Genomic DNA, 21,705 nt, shown 5'->3' with positions numbered 1-21,705 from the left:
CGGTATCGCTTTTCAAAGCATGCTGTAGCAAGATTCAGAAGAATTTGACAAAGGTCCCACACTCCTGAGAGACCACTGAGAGGATGGGGTACTTTGTAGAAGCCCTGCTCATTTAATAGCATAAGTCTCTGGTGCCATCTTGATCCTGTCCTTGAAATGGGTTTGCTGGTTTGTGCTGCAGACACGGATCCTAGTGACTCATAGCTTAAGCTTCTTGGCGCACGTGGATGACATTGTGGTGCTGGAGGCTGGAGCAATCTCAGAACGGGGTTCTTATAGCACCTTACTGACCAATGGCGAGGCATTTGCTCAGCTGCTCAGCACATATGGGAACCAGCAGGAAAACAAGCCTGAAGAGGAAGCCACAGGTAAGGGGCGTTGCAGTATATTCAGTCAAGGGACACTGGTCAAGCTTGCAGTTCTGAGCACGGCTTAGTCTGGGATGAGTCTCACTGAGACTGTGCTGTCCATCATGGCTTACAGCTTCCATATGTCAAATTTGACTTTAAACAGGAAAGAGGCAAGTACACCCAATGGTTTGGTGGAAATGTCAGCAGGTAAGTGCTCATCATGGTGGTCCTCATAGTCCCAAGCAGAGTCCAAAACTGTGTGTTGATCCATTTTAACAAACAAGTTCTAGCAGTTTTCATTTCCACCAAGATCAGGTCCTTTGTAAAGCTGATGGGTTTTAATTGCCCATACAAGACCAAACCACCTCAAAATACCAGGGAGCAACATATTAAAGTTGGGAGAATTCATTTTCCCAAGCTACTGTGAGAATAGTAGCTAATTCTCTATTGCACTCCAACTGCGATCCAACTGCACTCGGAGGAAAAGGGGGTGGCAAATTATGGATCTCTTTCAGCTCTGGCACCACTGCACCCATTATATCCTTAATGAAGGAATGACCCTTACTGAACTTAAATGACAGAGATGGGAGAGCTGAAGCATCGCATTAGTTTCAGCCCTGGCTCTGCCATATCACTGAATATACCAAGTAGGGCCCATCTAATACGGCAGCCCTCAGGTTCACTCACCTTGCAGCTGCTCTATCACACAAACCGCATGACTTTTTTTAGTGGGTATCAGTGAAGAGGTGGAACTGGAGGGCGACATTGAACCTGGATCTGAAGACGTGCCAGCTGATGTGGTGACTATGACCCAGAAGAGTGAGACCAGTGTCCAGCAAAGGAACTTCAGCCGCAGGTCAGGGCCGTCCGTACATGAAGCCCCAGTTCATTTAGCCCCAGTGCACCTCCCTGTCCTGCCCAGTCTCCGGGCTGCACTTTTTCACTCCTTACTTGCCTAATGTCTCCCTCTGCTTTATCTCTTTCTTTTTTCTGGAACCTTTGAAAGTCTGAGCCAGGCCTTGGTCTGGGATGAGAAACAAGGGTCTTCCCGAGACGTTTGCATTTCTAACGAAGTGCTTACCCTTTCTAATTCATTGGCCTAGCCCTGTGAAAACACTCTCTCCAAGTAGCCAACAATCACAGCTTCACCCTGTATCTATCCCAGAATACCATGTGCCAGTGTTGGTCTTAGCCATTTCTGCTGAGTTGAGCAAAGCCAAGATGCCTAGCACTGGACAAAAGGATGAAATAGGAGGCGGGTACAATCCCTCAGGACTAAAGGACAAATCTGGCCCTCCATGTTCCCCCAGGTGCCTTGTCCCCTTACCTTACCACCAATTATTTGGTGATTTCCCAGCTTTTGTACGGTCTATCTCCATCCTATAAAGTTGAAATGCCTCCTCCATGGCTAAGTTACTGGCTGTAGGAGTTTTAACCTAAAATACGCTAGTATTGATGACTCACCTCTGGAGTAAAGGCCCCCAGAGCCTATCAGAAATGGAAAGAGGTTTTGCATACCATGTTTAGTTTAATGTAGGTAGGGGTAGGGCAGTGTTATCCCACCGCAAGAAGAGAAGGCTATAGATGTTCTATTCCTTACCACTGTTCTCCTGTTTTAGCCTCAGCATCAATAGTACTATGTCCCATCAAGGAAAGCTGAAAGAGAAGAAGCCAGTGGCAGAGATGAAGGGACAGAGGTTGATTGAGAAGGAAGCCATGGAAACTGGCAAGGTGAGAGGGAAGTGGCCAAAAACATTCTTTTGCCTCAGGACTAGGGCAGAAGCCTTAGACCAACGGAAAGGGGGGACCTTGCTGTATCAACCTGCTCACAGAGTTAAACTGAGGCCAAAGGGAAAACCCGTACAGAAGATGAAAACGTAAGAGCCAAGCTGGGTCAGATCCAGAATCCATCCAGTCCAGCATGCTGTTCATTCAGTGGATGATCTGCTGCCATTGGGGAATCCATAAGAGGACATGGGTGCAACAGCACCTTCCTGCCTGTGCTCCCCAGCAACTGGGGTATATTGACATAGAGCCTCTGCTACTGGAGGTAGGTAGCATATTGCTTCCTAGTAGCGATTGATAGCCATTGTCTATGAAATTGTCCCATCCCCCTTTTAAAACCACCCATACTGATGGCGATCACTGCACCTTGTGCAAGTGAATGCCATAGTTTAGCTGTGTGAAGAAGTGCTTCTTCTATATGTCCTGAATCTTCCACCAGTAGCTTCATGACATGGACTCCTCAATCTATTGAACGCAAGGGAAAAGGCATGATGAAATGTGACTTCCATGGCCTTAATTTTAATGTGTGTTTCTTGAATTCCTGAATTTTCACTGCTACCTGCTGCTCAGTTCAAGAATTTTGGGCTAGCCTCCCTAAGAGCAGCTCCATTTTCGTGCCATGGTGTGCTTATTTCCCCCTTACTGTGCTCATGGCCCTGGCATACCACCCAGCTGAGCTGTAGGGAGCCTGTGAGGGCTTGCTAACGTTGAGTAGACAATGTGGAATCACTGTACAACATATGATTGGTAACAACATCTCTGCTTTCTAGGTGAAACTGATTATGTATCTGCAGTACATGAGAGCTGTTGGCTGGGGCTTCTCAGCATGGATCCTCATCTCCTACATACTACAAGCTGCGTTCTCAATTGGCTCCAACCTATGGCTTAGTGATTGGACAAATGATGCTTCCCTTTACCAGAATGAGACCTACCCAGCTTCCCAACGTGACATGCGTATTGGTGTCTATGGGGCATTGGGTGTAGGCCAGGGTAAGCCTATGAAAAATGGAACCGATTCACAAATACAGTGTGATTAGGAACTGCCCTCCTTGGCACAAGAGCTTGAAGACAACTCACTTGCTTCCAGCAGTTCTTGGAGAGTTTGGTGACTGCCACTGTAGACAGCTGTTTAGGAACCAGATCTCACTTCCATCAAGAGGAATAGGATGACTTATACCCTCAAAAAGATTTTGCAAGATCATTAGTATTATTATCTTGTATGCATACCACAGTTTTCTTCCTCTTGCAAGGTGGCTGGCAAGGTTCTCCTCAATTCCATTTTCACAACAACAACCCTGTGGGTAGATTAGACTGAGAGGCAGTGGCTGGCCCAAAGTCATCCCAAGAGCTTCATGGCTGAGTAGAGACTTGAACTCAGATTTCCTAGGTCCCAGTCCAGTGCTCCTGAGCAATAGCCCACATTTACTTTTTAATTAATATGTCTGAAACCTGGGGTACTTTTTACATTTTGCACTCTCAAAGCATGTTCCTGGGTCCCTGGATCTAAACTCTGAAGGGCCCCAGCAGCCAAAGAACACCCCATTATAGGACAGATCTGGGTAGCTATCTGAGGTATTTCATACCACAGAGGTACAACTAGAGTCACAGTGCAAAAGCAGAGATAAATGCATGAAGGAACCCAGGGAAGGTCAGAGCCAAATGGGAGCAGGATCATCTGGGCATGCCAGCATGCAGGTGAAGCCAGGCCACAGTTAACCTAAGCTGCAGTGCCAGCTCCAGGTTTTGAGAACCCTTGGGCAAGAGACCTTCCTTGGGCCTCCTCCCCCAGTAAGTCTGCCTTCTCATTGCCATTGTCACCAGCTGCTGTTGCTCCACCATATTGTTCCACCATACTCTTTAGCATCTCTGCTTGTCTATTGGACAAGAGGAGAACCAGTGAGCTAGTAGATAGTGGCAGTAGATAATGTTTCTTGCCACCACCATTTGTCTGGATGAGAGGAAGAGACAGATGAACAAACAGGTTGCATGTGAAAAGGAGGAGCAACTCCTAGGGGGTATTATTAGAGAGCTAACTGGGGTGTGGGCCCTTGGCATGTGCCTGATCATGCCTACCCATGACACCAGCCCCAAAGAGCCTTAAGGCTGCCCTTGTTACCAGCATCTCCCTCTGCATCAGGCCCTCACAAGCATTTCTATCTGTTCTAGCTCTCTTCCTGCTGACTGCGACCGCTATAGCTTCCTATGGAGCTATGCGAGCTTCCCGATTCCTGCACGACAAGCTGCTGACTAACATCCTGCATGTGCCCATGAGTTTTTTTGATTCGACACCAATAGGCCGCATTGTGAACAGGTTTGCCAAGGTCTGAGCAAATGCTTTGCGAATTCTTCAAGGCCAGAGACCCCCCAGATAGTTCCCAAACTGTAAACACATGCCGAGACCCTTTTGGCTGCACCAAGATTTGACTGGGAAGTCTGGACTGGCGGCTCAGACAATAACAATCAGACATCATGATAACCCACCCAGGCGCTAAGCCACAGCGGGTTGTTTGCTCCTTGGGTGATGCATGGTGTACCCAGCCAATGTTCTGGCTCACCATAGCTTGTCTCCCCCTTCCTTTCCCTCCTTCCCTTTGGCCATCCTGCAGGCATCCCAGGCAACCCTATGGCAGGGCTCATTTCCCTGCTTATCTCCCTGCCCCTGCAGTCATGAGCTGTTTTCAGCTCATTGTGGACTTTTAATAATTTAATAATTTCATTTTCAGAAGAGCACAGAGTTGGTTTGATGACCCACTTTCATATTTTCAGGGTCCCTGACCATCCCTTCAGAGTGCCCAAGTAACACATTGGAGGGGCCTCGGTGCTCGGGAAGCAATTTTTAAGTGGTCTGTCGGTCGGTTGGTCTGTCTGTCTGTCTTTCACAAGGGCAACAGACTTCTCTTTGGTTTTTCTTGGCAGCTGTCAAAATACAAGTGGGCAGCTCACACAGGACCTCAGGAACAAATAGAAAAATGAGTTTGCCCTTAGGACACTATAGTGCAAACAGAAACAAAGAACAAACAGGAGGGTCTTCATGTGATTTCAGAAAAAAAATGCTCAAGTACAAAAAAGCTGTGTTGATTCAAAATGGCTCCGAATCAAGGGAGGAGATACCCTACCAGTATGTTTAGGCACTTGGGGTGGCCAATACAGGCAAATACCCAGGTAAGTTTGGTAAGAGCGGCAAATGGTTTTTGCTGCTTTTGCCAGGTAAATCACTGGCCAATTCTCTCTACCCATGATAGGGCCAGTTGCCTGGGTTTGGGCAACGGGATTACCCATTCAAGGTTCAACAACCCCAAGTAGGTTCAATAACTCCACACATGGAGGAGAGGGAATCAGTCCAGATTCACATGACATGACAGATCACTGTGGGTTTGTGTTATGTGAACCCAATTATTGAGAGCATGCTGTGAGAGGAGGCCTCTGATGCTTGGGGTTTTATAAAGTCTGTGATCAGGGCAGGCTTGTGGGATCTGATCTAGCTTAGCTCACAACACTTTCTTAGACTTTCTTGCGGCGACCCCATCTTCAACTGCCTTGTATACATTTGGATTATACCAATTGGACTCAATATCTATAAATCTGGGGTGCAGAACCTCAGATCCAGCGCTCAGTCCAGCCTACCAAGTTTCCCTATATGGCCATAGCCCTTTCCCCAGCCTCAACCCTTTTAAACACAGCATGGCTTGTGAGCAGTTTCCGCCCCCCATTTAAAACATTTGAAATACTTCTTCAAAGGCTTAGTTAATGAAAGTTAGAGCTTTTTACCAAAATTTGCTGGTACTTTGGCTGTTCCCCTTTGCTTTCTGCCCTGCCCACCTCCTAGAATGTTTCTCTGAAGTAGATTTTGTCCCTTTGGCTGAAAGAGTTTTAACATTCCTGATACAAACAGAAACTGGTCATGAAGCAAAGTAAGAAAAGAATAGATATATGCTTTTGTTAGATATATGTAGGCTCCACAGTCTGTTTTACTTTGATCTAGTCCCCCATCTCCATCCATGACTTGTATCAGAAGACAGGAAAGATTCCTGCTGACCCTCAATTAACTGGACATGTAATTTTGAGCATGTTTTCTGCACAGCCATTCATGCACGTATGTCCCGTGGAACTGAGGTGATGGGAAGAATCTTCTCATCTCCTGTAGACTCTGTTGTCTCCCTCCTTGTCCATTTTAGATTGCAAGCCTGGATTTTTGCTTGTGCGACTGTAAAGCAGTGTTGTGTTGATCTGGGGCCTGAGGCATGCGTGCCTCTGTCCACCTCCCAGCTGGCCCTCCCAGTCCACAGTCTTCCTCTCCACACCTCTCAACCCATCCCTACCCTTCTGCTGCATCTCACCAGTCATGCCCTGCCATGTCACCCACCTGCAAGTGCCTCTGCTGCTCTCGGAACAGTGGCATTGCTTGCGAAAACCGCACTGCTCCCCCTGTGGGCGTTTCCTGCCACCAGCTGCCTTTTGAATCAGCGACTCGCCCGTGAGCAAAGAGCTGCACTTCACAGGCCAGCTCTGAGCACCCAAGGGTGCAAGTGAAGGTCTTGCTGTAGCAGTGCCATAACATCTTGTGGGTTGAGAAGTATGAACTAGATGCAGAAACTACACCTTAAGGAACACCAAAATCATGGTGTAGGGTGAATAATAAGCAAGATGCTAAGAGTTATTATTTTTAATTGCATTTGTATCCCACTGCTTTACCTTTTTCATTTCCCAAGGCTGCTTGCATGGTCCTCTTCCTTTCTGTACTGTCCTCATAACAACCCTGTGAGGTAGGTTAGGCTGAGAGTCAGTGCCCAGCCCAAAGTCACCCAGTGAGCTTCATGGCCTGTGCGGGGCCTAGAACCCGGATCTCCCAAGTGCCAGTCTAGCAATCTAGCCACCACCCCACATTGACCGTCAGGTGAGTTAAGGTGAGAGAATTACAATGAGGAATCCTGAGTACATTCAGGATGGACCAACTGACCATTCTTGTTGAATTCACAAGTACCTAAGAAGTACTTTGGCATTACTATGCAAATATTACTCAAGCCTAATGCAAGTGGTAGATCAGAAAATGACATCCCTATCTCCTGAAGATGAAATTAATGTCCCCAAGTCCGACTGAGTCTTGAAACACTTGAAGCACTCATAAGTGGCTGCTCCTCATCTAGTTTATACCAACTCTGCTTTTCTTCTCTTCCTTCTTCACTGCAGGACATGTTCACTGTGGATGAGAGTATTCCAATGTCCTTCCGCTCTTGGTTGAACTGCTTTTTGGGAGTTATCAGCACTCTGCTAATTATCTGCTTGGCCACACCATTTTTTGCCATCATCCTGCTGCCTCTGGCAATCCTCTACTTCTTTGTCCTGGTGAGTTGGGGCTCAGCAGCTACAAGAACAGCTGCTACCCTTATTATCCAGTTGTAGGCATTCAGAACTGTCCCGTCAACTCCAGGATTTAGGGATGCAAGAGCATCAGAAGCTGCCTTATACTGAAACAGATCCTTGGTCTGTCAAACCCAGCCAGGGCGACTTATTTTATATTGTTATTTCTTGTATTTTAATTTTATGTTGTGAGCCGCCCCGAGGCTTCGGCGAATGGGGTGCCATAGAAATGTTTTAATAAATAATAAATAAAATAAACCCAGTATTGCTGACACTGACTGGCAGAAGCTCTTCAGTGTTTCAGGCAGGGCTTTTTCCAGCCTTAGCTGGAGATGCCAGGGGTTAAACCAGGGACCTTCTGAATGCAGAGCATGTGCTATACCATCAAGTTACGCACCTCTACCCTGGTACAACCTGCTGTCCATTAACAGTGCCAGCCTAGTCCCATAAGGACTAGTGAAATCAGGGACAGTAGAATACAAAATATCTCATGTATCCATGCAGAAAATTCTTCCAATCTGAAATGTCAGTGACTGGAAGGAGTAAGATTCCCTGGCAACTAAAGTAAAATGACAACGTGGCCAAAATATAGAGTGGAACAAATCTTTTAGCATGGCAGTTTGAAGCCTTGACTTGCTGGTTACATGACAAAGAAGTTGCTTTAAACTGCTGCTCATTTCTTAGGGATTATAATACTCAGAGGTTTACATTATTTTTAAAATGATGTAAAGCTGTCAGTGTAAAATCAGCTGTGTTTCATTTTCTAAACAGGCTTCTTGACTGAATATGCAGCAAGCCCATGCAGATGCAAATCAGTCATCTTCAGCATGCTTGGCTGTGTGTTGATTCCAGCCAGAATCTCTGTCCTTTTTTTGCCTGTGGTGCTCTTCCAGAAAGTTCCTTCCTTGGCAGGGACTTTCTGGTTGTGCAGATTACGGAAAGGTCACATGACTTAAAGAGAATCTGAGGCTTGGCTGTATAAAAAGAAAGAAAAATGGAACCATATTATACTGAAAATCAAAATTTGCAATTTCCTCTCCTAAGGCATTCCTTCTTTTTCAAATCATTTTTCCACTGATTTGCCACTGGAAGCATTTTGCCTATTGTGTTTTAGTAAAACAGCCTTCTCCAACCCGGAGTCCTCTAGGTGTACTGGACTACAACTTCCATCATCTCTAGCCACATGGAAGGCAGCAGGTTGGGGAAGGCTGCACTGGCACTTCTAGTTTAGAGATCAAAAGCTTTACTTGTTACCTTTCCACACCACAGGCCATAATAGTGTGTGAAGTGGTGGTGTTTGCTAACCAGTTTTTTTCGTATATGGATGGCTTTGGCTCTATTAACTCTGTTTTGAAAGACTTTATGATTACACACACAGTAGTGCAAAGGGGGGAGTAGGCCTTTGTCTAAAAACATTGACTGGGTTCCTACACTACAACAAGCCAGAATATAAATTGACTGAGGATTGTTGTTGACAGTGCCTTACTGTTGGATGATGGACTATTTCTTGTGTAAACAGAGCTGCGTTAACAAGCCATGGCTTGTTAACTACAAACAATTCATGAAGAGAACTGTGATTTGTTGTTGGCTTGTGAAGTGTGGGTTATTTGTGATTAACAAACTATGGTTTGTTAGCATAGTTGGGATTACACAACACAGTGACTCACAATTCAATAATCCATCACTCAGCCTGTACTCAGCCCTGTTTCCTGGCTTATCATGTTGTATAAATTCTGTCAATGACTGCAAAAGGATATCACTTAAAAATCTTCTACGCGCAAGCTTCGACATCCTTGAGACTATATAATGTTATGGTCATGCTCTATCACTGTAAGAGTGTAAGCTAACAACTGAAAACAGTAGTTGTTGCAGAAAAACTGTGTGTGTGTGTCCAAAAAAAAAAAAAAAAAAGAAGTGGCATGGATAAGAGGTCCCTGCCCTGGTTGTAGATCTTACTGATGCAACTCTCTGCTCCTAGCAATTCTATGTGGCCACCTCCCGCCAGCTACGGCGCTTGGATTCAGTCAGCCGGTCGCCCATCTATTCCCACTTCAGTGAAACAGTCTCAGGTCTTTCTGTCATCCGGGCATATGGGCACCAGGAACGTTTCCTACAACACAATGAGAAGATTGTGGATATCAATCAGAAAAGTGTATACTCTTGGATTGTTTCCAACAGGTGAGGCTGTCATGTCTCTTTCTATTAAAAGTATCACCAGTCCTCAAGTCACATCAACTGGTGGTTGGTTTTAGCTTCGGCATTTGGAAAGCTGAAAGCAGTTTCTTGTTAACCCAACAATGTAGCCAAGTTGTCTTAACATAAATTTCCCCCAGCTCAAATGACAGTGGGTGACACAACACCTAAAATGTATTTGGGAAGTTGGAGGTGGTGCTCAACAAGATGCATCAGTTAGGAGCCGTCAACGTAGTTGCAGAACTATTTGGAGAGCTACCGCTTGTGTTGTGCTCTCTGATGCCGTTTCCCAACATGAGATTCTGAAATGAAAGCAGGCTCTGCAGAACATCTTCCTCCTTCTCTTTGCTAAATGACAGATGCTGAATATGAGAGGCTTGACCACAGACCTAACCTTGCCTCCCTCCTTTCTACAGGTGGCTGGCCATGCGACTAGAATTTGTGGGGAACCTGGTGGTTTTCTTTGCAGCACTCCTGGCAGTCTTTGCCAAAAACTCCCTACAAGGTGGCATTGTGGGACTCTCCATCTCCTCAGCTCTCAGTGTGAGTAATTGAAGCCATCATTGGCCTGAGTGGTGGCCAAACTACACGTTCTGACATACCAGTTAAAGAAGTACATGACTCTAGGGTTTCTCATTTGTGTTTTTTGTGATGTATATTATTAACTTTTATAAACCACTTGAAGTGATTTCAGATGAGGCTTTTGATCTGGAATCACAATGCATCCCTCACACAATTTTGCAGGGCTCTGGAGAATCTCATAAGCCAATTGCAATCTTGTGTCTTCTTGCTGCTTCTTCCATCTTCCTCTGCCCTGCCCACCTCATTTGTCTTACTACAGAAAATCCATTAAGGAATGAAAGAGCAGAATACAGCACAATCTCTTGCAATTATAGGCAGGATAGGAGGATGCATGATTGAGGCACAGGGCGAGTTGTCCCTGGGGATGATGTGCTGGGGAAGCCCCTCCTTTCTCCATGGCTGGTTGTGTATTTCCAGGGTTAGAGCTGCCCCATGTCATGCACATCATTTCCATGCCCTTGGTGTATCTGCTCTCAGCATCAATTAACTGCACCCTGGAATGAGGGTTCTGTGACCTACACACATAAACTTCCTGTTAATTAAATGGAAAACCATACTGCTGATTTCTGAGTATAGTGCTTCTGACCGACATCCTAGAATGCTACAGGCACCACTTAATTTTTGTTCTGGATGTGTGTGTGATTGTGCTGTGCGAAAACAGCACAACTAAAAAGTAGGGAGAATAAAGCTAGCAACTTTTCTAGCCAGGTTAAAGAAGTTACTACATTAGGTAGCTGACTAGATCTGGTTATGAAATTGACTAGAAATCAAGAGTTCTGAAGTGAAATCAGTGGGATTAACAGCTTGATCTGTCCATAACCATATGTACTAATAAGTTTATTACTTACTTATGTAAGTCCTGCATGGTGCTTCAGCAATCATATTGCATCAAGTCTATAAGTATCTATTCATGCACACACCAAACAGGGTCTATATGTCAATCAGTGAAATGTGGGAAAGGAAGTGGGACAACACTACCCATGCAGCCATGTTATGCTCCTGTCCTGTTCTGTCCTGTGTGGACAGAACCTAGTGAGCACTGAAAAAGTGCTACACCACTGAAGTGTGGACAGTCATGTGCAAATCTGCTTCTGGCTTACAGAAGAAGGGCGATGATTAGCAGTCCTAGAGCCTTCCGTGAGGGGGATCTGTTCTCATGAAACTCAGGGAAAGAAATGCTAGCAGTTGGAGCACTTTGTAAAACGGGAAGTATTTCTCTTAGGGTCACAGGCTTCTATGACAAAGTGATTCCTGCTGCCACCCAGATGAGAGGACTGACAAACTATCTGACCAGGGTTATTACAGTGATATTTCCACATCTGCCATGCAGGTCACTCAGACACTGAACTGGTTGGTGCGGATGACTTCAGAACTGGAGACCAACATTGTGGCTGTAGAGAGAGTGCATGAATACACAGAGGTGACCAATGAGGTACAGGGAGTTCTGGTGAACAATCAAATTATGGGTGCTGTAAGACACCCATGCTATTGGAGAGACCCAATCAAATAGTGTGAAGACCATTCTTCTGATACTCATTCTGCCTCTTGCAGGCACCATGGGAAACAGCACAGAGACCACCCTCTAACTGGCCCAGTAGAGGAGAGATTAGATTCATTGACTACCAGGTCCGGTATCGGCCTGAGCTGGGCTTGGTTCTTGATGGGATCAACTGTGATATCAAGAGCACTGAGAAGGTAAGATGGTGTGGGATGGTAACAAAGCCTTTTGGGACTTTGCTGAGAGGGGGTTATGCCCCTGGGGAGCAACACATATGGGAAAGAAAAGAGGCAAGGGTGGATGCTGGCCCAGCACCCCATGGATCTGAAAACCCCTGGGCTGCTCAGTCCACAAGAACGACCTTCTAAGGCTTTCAGTGGACAAGGCTACCTGGGGCTACTACTCATGTTGCTTTCTGTAACTCCAGCGTCAGAGGGAGTATGCTGGGAACACAGGTGCTGCACACTCCCTCTTGTGGGATTGTCTAGAGGCATCTGGTTGGCCGGTACAGACACAGAATGCTTGACCAGAGAAGCCTTTGGTGTGATCCAGCACAGCTGCTCTTAGGGCTACTGTCTGCAGTCTGACCAGTTCGTCGCAGAGCTGGATGACAAGAGCAGGAAAAGGGCTACAAAATTCTGTCTAGTTGGATGCATGAACCAGAGAAACAGGGCAAGGGCAGTGGGAAAGGATGAAGGGCTGCCAGACATCTGATTGTTGGGATGCTCTCTCTACAGGTTGGCATTGTGGGTCGAACGGGGGCTGGGAAATCCTCGCTCACTAACTGCCTCTTTCGCATCCTGGAGGCAGCTGGAGGGAAGATCCTGATAGATGGGCTCGATGTCGCAACACTTGGCCTTCATGATCTGCGCCAGAAACTCACCATCATCCCACAGGTGAGGAGCCTAGTGGATCCGGGCTGAAGGTGCCGGGGCCAGCCTTTGGTTGCTTGAGGGGAGCGGGCTGAGCCTGGAAAAGGCAGCAGCTGGGGGTGGCTTTGCGCACTGCACTGGTCCTGCTACTTCCCTCAGGGCAGGCAATGAAATGGACCAAGTGCTGTCCTCTCACCTACGGCACCGTGAATGAGGGAGCGTGGAGGGCAAAGGATGGTGCACAGGGCCCGTCCTGAGAGGTTGGCATCCCCAAGTAAAGTATGGCTGCTCACCCCCATTGCGCACTGAGTCTGGGCAGCTCGCACGCCTGCGTTCGGATTCCAGAGGCGGAAGGGCTGAAAACCCTGCCTGTGTTGTTCTATCCAGAGTGGCAGCACCTCTTCCATGTTAAGTGTCTCTTCGTTGGGTCTGGCTGAAAGCAGGAAGAGCTGAGGGAATGGCAACCCTTCCCCTGCCCTCACCCAGTTTCTTTTAGCCAGGATACAGTTCTTCAGCCAGTTGCTGCACTGGCCTAATTGCCCCGTGTCCATACTTGCAGGATCCTGTTCTCTTTTCGGGGAGCTTGCGCATGAACCTGGACCCCTTTGATCAGTACTCAGACGAAGAGGTCTGGCATGCCCTGGAGCTGGCACACATGAAGTCTTTTGTGCACAGCCTGCCTGAAGGCCTGTCCCACCCAGTGAGCGAGGCAGGAGAGAACCTGAGGTACACGGAAACCGTGCAAAGTGCCGCGGGCTGTTTCTTTCCTACGAGATGCATGTTGGAGTTGCGGGAGGCCCTCCCCAGCTGCTCCTGGCCACCTCTCCCCATCGGAGTCACGGCTGGCTTGGCTGATGGAGAGCAGGCATGGTGTGGGTGTCCACCCGGATACTCCACCGGTGGCTGCGTCCATCAGCAATCGTCCTTGTTCCCATAGTGTGGGGCAGCGGCAGCTTATGTGTCTGGCACGGGCTCTTCTCCGTAAATCCAAGATTCTGATTCTGGATGAGGCAACAGCAGCTGTGGATATGGAAACTGATCACCTGATCCAAGAAACGATCCGAACGGAGTTTTCTAACTGCACTGTGCTGACCATTGCCCATCGGTTGCACACCATCATGGACAGCAATAGGTCAGTGTGCACGCGCGTGCCTGTGGCGGGGGTGGGGTGCGGTTCTCTCATCATGCAGAGCTGTGGGTCCAGGGCCTCATGTGCCCTTTTGATGAAGTAGGAAGAAGCACAGGTGCCTCTAGACTGCTGTGTGGGAATGGGAGGAGAGAGAGCGCTACAGCTGCGTGGAAGCAAAAAAATGCATCCGATCACCATCCCATTACATTTCAAATTGCCACTTGAATGCTCCTTAACCAGAAAAATTGCACACACCTATATGTATTTACTCGGAAATGTTCAGTGGGTTTACTCCCAAGAAAGCATGCATAGGATTGCAGCTTCAGAAACCTAAATCTAGGGAGTTTGTGGCTGACTCAAAATGTTCATACATATGTTGAAAAAGGGCCTGCACAAAGCCCCAACTTTGAATCTGTTGGCATGAAACTTTAAGTAGGAGAGGCCTCCTAGATAGGCACATGGAGACCTTCCTTGGCATGCAGCACAGGGAAATATATCTTAGCACACTCTGGAAAACAAGGAAACAAGGCATGTTAAACATTTAGCAAGACCACACGTGAAAACACAGTATAATAAGTTAAACCTTTCCTCTGCCTGGGAAAATAAATCCATTCTAATCCGGTTAGCTTTTAGCCACAAACACATAAACACAACAAAATGAAACAAAACAATAATTGATGCCTAAAAGGTTTCTAACTATACTTGGCATCCATGGCAGAGCCATAAACTGCTACAAAAGTAAATCTGGAAGGAACAATAGGGCCTCTTTCTTCTGCTACAGTAACCAGTCCTTCAGAATTAGAATATAGCAAAACAGGTGAAGGGGTCTTCAGAGCACCATCTGGCTACCAGCATTGGCACCATTGCTGAGACCGTGCCATCCCACTAAGCAGCAATTCTTCAGGAAAAGAGAGAGAGTGTGTGTTTGTGGTATGCAGATGACTGTGACGTTAGCAGCTGATCACAACTAGGGCGCTCATAAATTTTAACTAAGGAGATGCACTGATAAAGGATGCAACCAGTGCTCCATGCTGCTGTTTCCAATCAGATGACCAGATACGCATAATAATTTTCCCAAATTAGTCTGCTGCAAACCCCTGCTTGGAATCTGCTCCTTCCCATCCCTGGCCAGGGTCCAGCTTCAAAATTGTTGATCTTAACCCTTACACTAAAGTAAAGAGGCTCGAAAAACTTCTTCCTATGCTCCAGTGCAGCTGTTCTGAACACTTCAATACTCTCTTCAGCAGGCAGACATCTCAGTAACAGGGGCATGTGCCAGGTTAGCCACATCTCCCTCTTTGCTTCATTCCATGGGTTTAGAACAGCCGCACTGGTGCACGCCAGGGATGGAACTTAAATCTGCCATGTGAGCACTTGCTGCAGAAGAGGTATCAATGTAACTCCCTCCAGGGACGAATGCGGGAGGTCACATGCCTATCAGTTTGGAAATGAAGGCAGACACAACTGAGGGAGTGATTTCTGCATACTCAGGGAATTCCCAGAGTAGTCTCTAAGCTTCTAGATTAAAAAAAATAAAATAAAACCCCAACCATAGAAACTGTGTGAGGAGAATTCTAGGCTCCAACTTCAGTTGAGCCTAGAAAGTGAGAGGAAAAGGGTCTAAAGAAATCAGGTCAGGCAAACTTTTTGAGTCTGTTGAGTGTTTAAGCTGAGAGATAGGAATATGCATGTCAGTTGAAAAGAAAACCAGGAAGGAGTGGGAGTGGGGAGAGAGGAAAACCGGCTGCTCAAGCTCCTGACAGTATGTCGGAAGCAGCCTAGGTTGGGACATGTGTGCCATGGGGTTGAATAAAATTAAGCAAGTTGTAGAGAAGGTGGATGGACAGTTTTTTCCTGTTCTCTTAATTCTAGAAGCCAGTGTCACCCCAAGAAGCTGCTTGTTCGGAAATTTGGGACAGATAAAAGGAAGCACTTCTTCATACAGTGCCTAATCAAACTATGAAATTCACCTCCACAAGATGTGGTTGTGGCCACTGCTTTGGATGGTTTTAAAAGCGGGTTGTGCAAATTCTTGGAGGAGAAGGGCTTCGCTGGCTGCTAGTCCTGGTGGCTCGATCTTCCCTCTGGTCTCAGAGGTGCTATGCCTCTCAGTGTCAACTGCTGGGGAGCATGGGAAGAGAGGGCTGCTTCACTCAGGTCCTGCTTTTAGACACCTGGAATCTTGTTGGTCACTAACCTTGTTAGTGCAGTTAGTGCAACAAGGCAGTGGTCCAAATGAGTTATTGGTCTGATCTAGCAGGACTCTTCTTGTGTTCTTAGACATCCATCTTCCTTCACAGACCCCTTCTCCTCTTTTGCGCTCTGCAGAATTATGTGCCTCTGCACTCCATGAGGAAATGACTATAAAGGATGGGGCTGGCAGCTATACTGCGAAGCAGAAGGCTCTGAGGGGAGTTGTTGGCGGGGAGAAAAACAGTGCCTTTTCCCCTTCCCTCTCTCGAAACTTTGCTCCCACCCCTGTCCTGGAGAGGCCTCATAGCATGATAAGGCTCACTGGAGCTTTGAACAGGAGTTCGCCTTTTAGCAGATGGAGCTATGCTGCAGTGCAGTGCGGCAGGTCCCACTCCTTTTTTATCGCTGTCTCAGAGATCACACAAACATGCACGACGGGCCGCAGCTGCAGAAATGTGCTGGTAACAAGTTTTCTCTTGTGCAGCTACCAACCTGGAGGTTATACAGATTATGGTAGGCGTGTGCAGATGTAGGTGGGCGGTTATGATTAAGAAACGAGCAACAAAAACAGGATGGCAGAACAAACGGGGAGGGAAAGAGGAACACTAAGACATTGTAAGCCTAACACCTGTCAGAAATCCTTTTCTGGGGCACCAAATACTGATGTACAAAATGATATTGTCTTCTAATAATGTTAATTATATTTGATTTGAAATATTTGTTTGAATGTGATTTGTGATGGGTTTTTAAAAACATATTATGTGTCTCTTAAAAATAAATTTGCATACCTCATCTATGCAGTTTTAAAGGCATTTTTGAACTGTAATTTTTAAGGACTAAGACATTTTAGCCTTTTAAAATGTTCATTTTGTTTATGTGTTCAATATTGTTAGTTCTTAACAAAATAACTTTTTTTGGCAATATGTAATTACAGGTTTAGATGTTAGTCTTTAATGAAAATAATCAGAACAATTTTGTTTTAATCCTGTTCAGGAAGAGATTTTCTGATTATTCCATTCTGCAGATATGTTATCTAGTGCCCCAAGGAAGGATTTTGGAAATGCATTGGACTTAGAAAATAAATCTTTTTTTAGCATTTAAAATTCCACCCCCCCCCCCCCCCCGGCCACCTCCTGCTAATGCTTAAACTGTTTTTTTCTACATTTTCTCTCCAGGGTATTGGTGCTCCAAGCAGGGAAAATTGTGGAGTTTGACAGCCCTGAGATTCTGCTCCAACAGCAAGGACTCTTTGCAGAAATGGCAAGGGATGCTGGCATCTCGGGAAATCAAAACACTGCACTTTAGGGTAGCTGGAGAGCTCAGCAGCAAGACCAAGTACATGTATCAGAGAGCGGCTGCTCTAGGCCTGCCTGTGTTTCCGTGTGACAAAACTCTTGCCTGAACAGGCAGAGCCACTCTGCCAGGACCATATCCTGGAACGGTTGCTTTCCTGGTCCTATCAGTTAACCCTTGTTTGACTGAAGGGATATGTCATTAATGCCAACGTCTCTAATCTAGAGACGATCAGAAAAACCTCTTGAGGACCAGATCAGAAATTCCCAAACCATTTTAGGTTTTTTTGAAATGTCTATATACCTCTTCATGGCATGAAGGCAGCTAAAACCAGATGTTATTTTTCATCTTTACTGTTCTGTTTGTTCCCCTGCCCACAACACTTTCAGTTGCTATTTTGGAAATACTAGGCAGAAACAGCAGGCTGTCTGCATATATCATGTCCCGAGTTCCTCTCCTTCTGTTTTGTTGAAATATATGTATTTTATAATGTGTTTTACTATGTTGTTCTATTTTATGGTTTTAAGTTTATTTTATGAACTGGCCAGACAACCTCAGCAAATGATCAATATAGAAATGTAATTAAATAATCTGGAGGAGGTGGAGCAGGGAGATGACGTTTAGGTGCCACACTAGAATTTCACACCTTATTGTACCAAAAAGTGCAATTTATATTTTAACAATTCCTTGGGAACCTGGTCTCAAATAAGCTGGGCTCCATGCTCTTCCTTCATGGCTGCTGAATAATAGGCATTCAACATTTTTCAAGAGAGGGAAGTACTGGGTGTGAAGGCAGAGATTTTTCTCTTTCACTGTTGAGCAGCTGTCTTCAATCTGGGGCCCTTTAGCTTGGTTAGACTACAGCTGTCCATCACTCTAAACGGATCTGGAGGGCCCCAGGGTTTAGAAGGCTGCAATGGAGGATTTCCCAGCTCTCTTATACAAAATGAGACTCACTGACTGTGCCAATCATTACACCTGGCCCAATAGGAAGACTAGGAGCTGCTTCTGTCTACATCAAGCTTGTCAGCTCCATTACCATTCATGATTAGGCCAGTAGACATTTTAGTTTTCTCGTCAGCCTTGGTGGTGACGTACTCAAGCTTAGGAAACATGTTCTTGTGCCATCAGAAGGTGTAATGCAAAAGTGGGGGCTACAAAAAGAAGGCTCCGAATGGATCAATGCATATCATTTCAAGAAAGATTTTTTATTTATAAAACAGCAGCACAGGAGGCAAAATGCAGCAATTACATTCTCTCCAGTGCAGGAATTTAGTCCATCCCTACCCTCCAAATTCTGACTGGTACCCGGGGGAGGAAGGCAGCCTCACCTTTACCCTCCTCCCACAAGGACATCGCAGCATCCAAGGTGGGCAATGGACTCCTCCCAAGGGAGCCCTTACTGCCCTGCAAGAGTCAAGGCAATGTAACACTGAGACAGACCCTTCAACACTTTCTTTTTTATACCCTAATACCCTCGTAGGGGATGCTGATTTGCAACCTGACCTTCTGTTAGTCCCAGCTCCAAACAAGAGGCCCACAACCATGCCTCTGCCTGCAGGGAAGTTCTAGCAGTAGCTACTTGCCATGACAGCTAAACTGAAGCTCTAGGTTCCGCCGCAGTAGGGGCCTCTGAATACCAGTTGCTTGGGGTGCAAGCCGCAGGAATGAGCTGTTGCCTTCATGGTGGGCTTCCTGAAAGCATCAGGCTGGCCATGGTGGGAGACAATACTGGTCCATGGAGTCCAGCCTTCCACAATTTGGCACCCTCCAGAACGGACTGGAATTATACCCAGTAATGGGAATTGTACTCCCAGCACCTCTGGAGGACATCAAGCTGGGGAAGGCTGGCCTGCTTGGACTGTCCCGCAGGGCTCTTTCTGTGCTCTTAACGGCCCCTCTCACCACTGCGCCTGGCTACCCTCTTCCAGGTACTCCCCTGCAGCTAATGCTTGTCTCCTTTGCGGACAACCTGCAGCCCAGCTACTGAAAGGGAAGGCAGAGCAGCCTACTCACTGCTGCTTCTCAGGCCAGGCCCTGCGGTTCTGCCTCATCTGATAACACAGAGAATTCCATGGGAGCATTGCATCCTTGACAGAAACCTGATCCAGCTCCCCGCCAAAGGTATCCAAATCAAAATCCATCGGGGGAATGGAGCAGGACCTCCCTCCTCTTCCGTCTAGTTTTGAGGGTGATTAAGGCACCGGTTTCTGCCCTCTCCAGACACGCGCTTCACGTATACTCCGTCTTCCGAATGTAGCTGGATGGCACATAGCCCCGCCTCCCGTGTGCCTCTGCCAGCCACCACTCTTGATTGCCAGTGATGTCTTCAAACTGCAGAATCTTTAGCCTTTGATTGGCTGTTACGCTCAGTTCATTGGCGTTCCGGCCCTTGAAAGTGTAAACAGCATAATAGACCTGGAGGAAAAAGGAGTGGGAAGGAGGTCAATTAGGGTAGGACTTTGGGGCAGAAGCCCAGACTGCAAAATAAGCAAGAGCCCTCCTGCCCCCCCCCCCAAATCAAGAGGGCTAATTTGCTACATCTTGAGGTGAAGTAATGCACATTCCTTTTTAAGGGGTGTGATCCCCTATAATGCTATTAAGGGCACAATCCAATGGAAGGTTAGAATGAAAAGGGGCTGTCTGGGAAATGCTGGGAGCTGTAATACCTTTTCAGTCAAAGCTGCATAGCACTGTGTCATGTGCCTAACATTAACCTAACTGCACTGCTAGCTGCCACCTTAATCCTGCCCCAACCAGAGCCTCATCAAACGCAGCCAAACCATATTTCTTGATTAACTGTGCAGGGAATCCATTTGCAAGAGGAAATGTAGGCTAAAACTATGTTAAACAAATGCAAATATATAAATTTCCAAGCATTAGCTGTACTGACTTAGATGGAAGAGAACTCATCCTTATTTCCCAAGGTACTCAGTCTCCAAGCAGGCTTAAAAAGAGCCACTAACAGCCATTCAGACCTGCCTGTTCTCTACGCACCTGGTTACTCTTGCACTCGCTGCTCTTCAGCCTTGGGTTGCCATCCTCCAGCGATGGCATTGCCTTTGCCCTGGGCTTGGCAAGATGTCCGTTGCGTGGATCAGGGTTACTGTATCGCCGGGATGCTGGGACCAGTCGAGGCGGCTGCAGAGACTCTGCAGTAGTGCCTGTCTGAGGCTGGCAGATGGCATCCACCTCTGAGAGGGCCTGAGGAGAACCAGCCAAATCCCCTTGGGAGCCAGAGTCCGGTGCAGATTTCTGGGGGCTGCTCACACAAGCATTGCCCAACATGCTGCTTGGTGTACTGCTGCCCCGGGACGAGGAAGGGCCACTGTGCTCAGACTCGCTGGAGGAATGGCTGCCCACAGAGGCATCTGAGTGGCTGCACCGTGGGTTGTAAGGCTTCAGGAAGGAGCTGTACACAAAGCCCTTGGTCACTGTGGGAACAGCAGAGCAGAGGGAAAGGGTTACCAATCACAAGCACCATGTAGATGGGAAGCCATTCCATGCAAGAGGCTTGCAAGAATGTAAGCAGAGCTGTGCTCGATCTGGCCAAGGGCACACCCAGTCCAGCCTTCTCATGCACCGTCCAACCAGCTCTCTGTGGAAAGCCTACAAGTGGGTCATGTGTGCAACAGCACCCTCACACCCATGCTCCCCAGCAACTGGTACACACAGGCACACTGCCTGCAGCACTGAAGAAAGCATCAGGGCCTTCGGGGCAAGTAGCCACCAACAACCTTAGTTGGTGACCATCATGACATCAACTTGTTACAAATTAAAAAGTTATATAAGGTGCTGAGTGTAGAAGTACTTCCTTTTATCGGTCCTGACTCTCATGTGATGACCCCAGGGTTTTAGTACCATGAGAGGGAGAGAAAAATGTCTCCCAATCTACTTTCTATATACCATGCAAAATTCTGACCACCTCTTACCATGCCTCCTTTTATCTGCATTTTTCCCTAAGCTAAAAAGTCTCCACATTGCAACCCTTCCTCACTGAAGCCCTGAGTTCATTTTGGTTGCCCTTTATATCTCTACCTTGTCCTTTTTGAGATGGAGCAACCAAAACCATAATTAGTTCCGGCTTGCTGGGAGGCAAATATTTCCACTCACCCCCATTGTCAATGAGCCAGCGGTTCTGACTGCCCATGGGATCCTTCTTCTTGAGGACACCCACCAGGTCACCCTCCAGCAGTGACACGTCCAGCTCCTGGGCTGCGTTGAAGTTGCGCTCGGCCTGGAACAGCTTGTCAGGGGGGTACCGCGCCAGCAGGGCTGCACGCAGCTCATCGGACTGCAGCATGTAACTGGGCTGCAAGGCAAGCAACAGCACCCATGGAAGGGGGAGGCAGTGAGCTGCACCTGCAGCCTCAGCTCCTGAGAAGGCCATAAGCCCACGCTCCTCATGCCCCACCCACAGCAGCCCATGCCTGGGGCGGGAACCCTCTGCCA

At 47.1% G+C, this 21,705-nt stretch overlaps 2 protein-coding genes across 4 annotated transcripts in view; one reads left to right on the top strand and one right to left on the bottom strand.

Annotated features, from left to right (window-relative positions):
* ABCC2 (ATP binding cassette subfamily C member 2) overlaps positions 1-17,747 on the top strand; it is a 43,164-nt gene extending 25,417 nt beyond the window's left edge. The window contains exons 19-32 of one of the 2 annotated variants that reach the window (XM_044436212.1): positions 182-368; positions 1,080-1,206; positions 1,970-2,081; positions 2,906-3,125; positions 4,302-4,456; positions 7,323-7,478; positions 9,472-9,671; positions 10,103-10,229; positions 11,599-11,700; positions 11,820-11,963; positions 12,504-12,662; positions 13,198-13,364; positions 13,576-13,770; positions 17,136-17,747. In XM_044436212.1, coding sequence (XP_044292147.1) covers positions 182-368; positions 1,080-1,206; positions 1,970-2,081; positions 2,906-3,125; positions 4,302-4,456; positions 7,323-7,478; positions 9,472-9,671; positions 10,103-10,229; positions 11,599-11,700; positions 11,820-11,963; positions 12,504-12,662; positions 13,198-13,364; positions 13,576-13,770; positions 17,136-17,265 — 2,181 coding nt within the window. In that variant the 3' untranslated portion in view covers positions 17,266-17,747. Of the gene's footprint in view, positions 1-181; positions 369-433; positions 558-1,079; positions 1,207-1,969; positions 2,082-2,905; positions 3,126-4,301; positions 4,457-7,322; positions 7,479-9,471; positions 9,672-10,102; positions 10,230-11,598; positions 11,701-11,819; positions 11,964-12,503; positions 12,663-13,197; positions 13,365-13,575; positions 13,771-17,135 lie in introns of those variants that run through there. The other variant, XM_044436220.1, reaches the window with a different exon arrangement.
* Positions 17,748-18,442: 695 nt separating this feature from the next.
* Positions 18,443-21,705, bottom strand: part of LOC123026508 (dynamin binding protein) — a 44,536-nt gene continuing 41,273 nt past the window's right edge. For both annotated transcript variants that reach the window (XM_044436242.1, XM_044436232.1), the window contains exons 15-17: positions 21,367-21,565; positions 20,251-20,687; positions 18,443-19,671 (exon numbers count right to left, since the gene is read on the bottom strand). In XM_044436242.1, the coding sequence (XP_044292177.1) occupies positions 19,486-19,671; positions 20,251-20,687; positions 21,367-21,565 (822 nt within the window). In that variant the 3' untranslated portion in view covers positions 18,443-19,485. The remainder of the gene's footprint in view (positions 19,672-20,250; positions 20,688-21,366; positions 21,566-21,705) is intronic.

This window comes from Varanus komodoensis, unplaced genomic scaffold, assembly GCF_004798865.1.
Source record: "Varanus komodoensis strain SLA01 unplaced genomic scaffold, ASM479886v1 scaffold1, whole genome shotgun sequence".
Classification (NCBI taxonomy): domain Eukaryota; kingdom Metazoa; phylum Chordata; class Lepidosauria; order Squamata; family Varanidae; genus Varanus; species Varanus komodoensis.
This window is presented reverse-complemented; position numbering and strand designations above follow the sequence as displayed.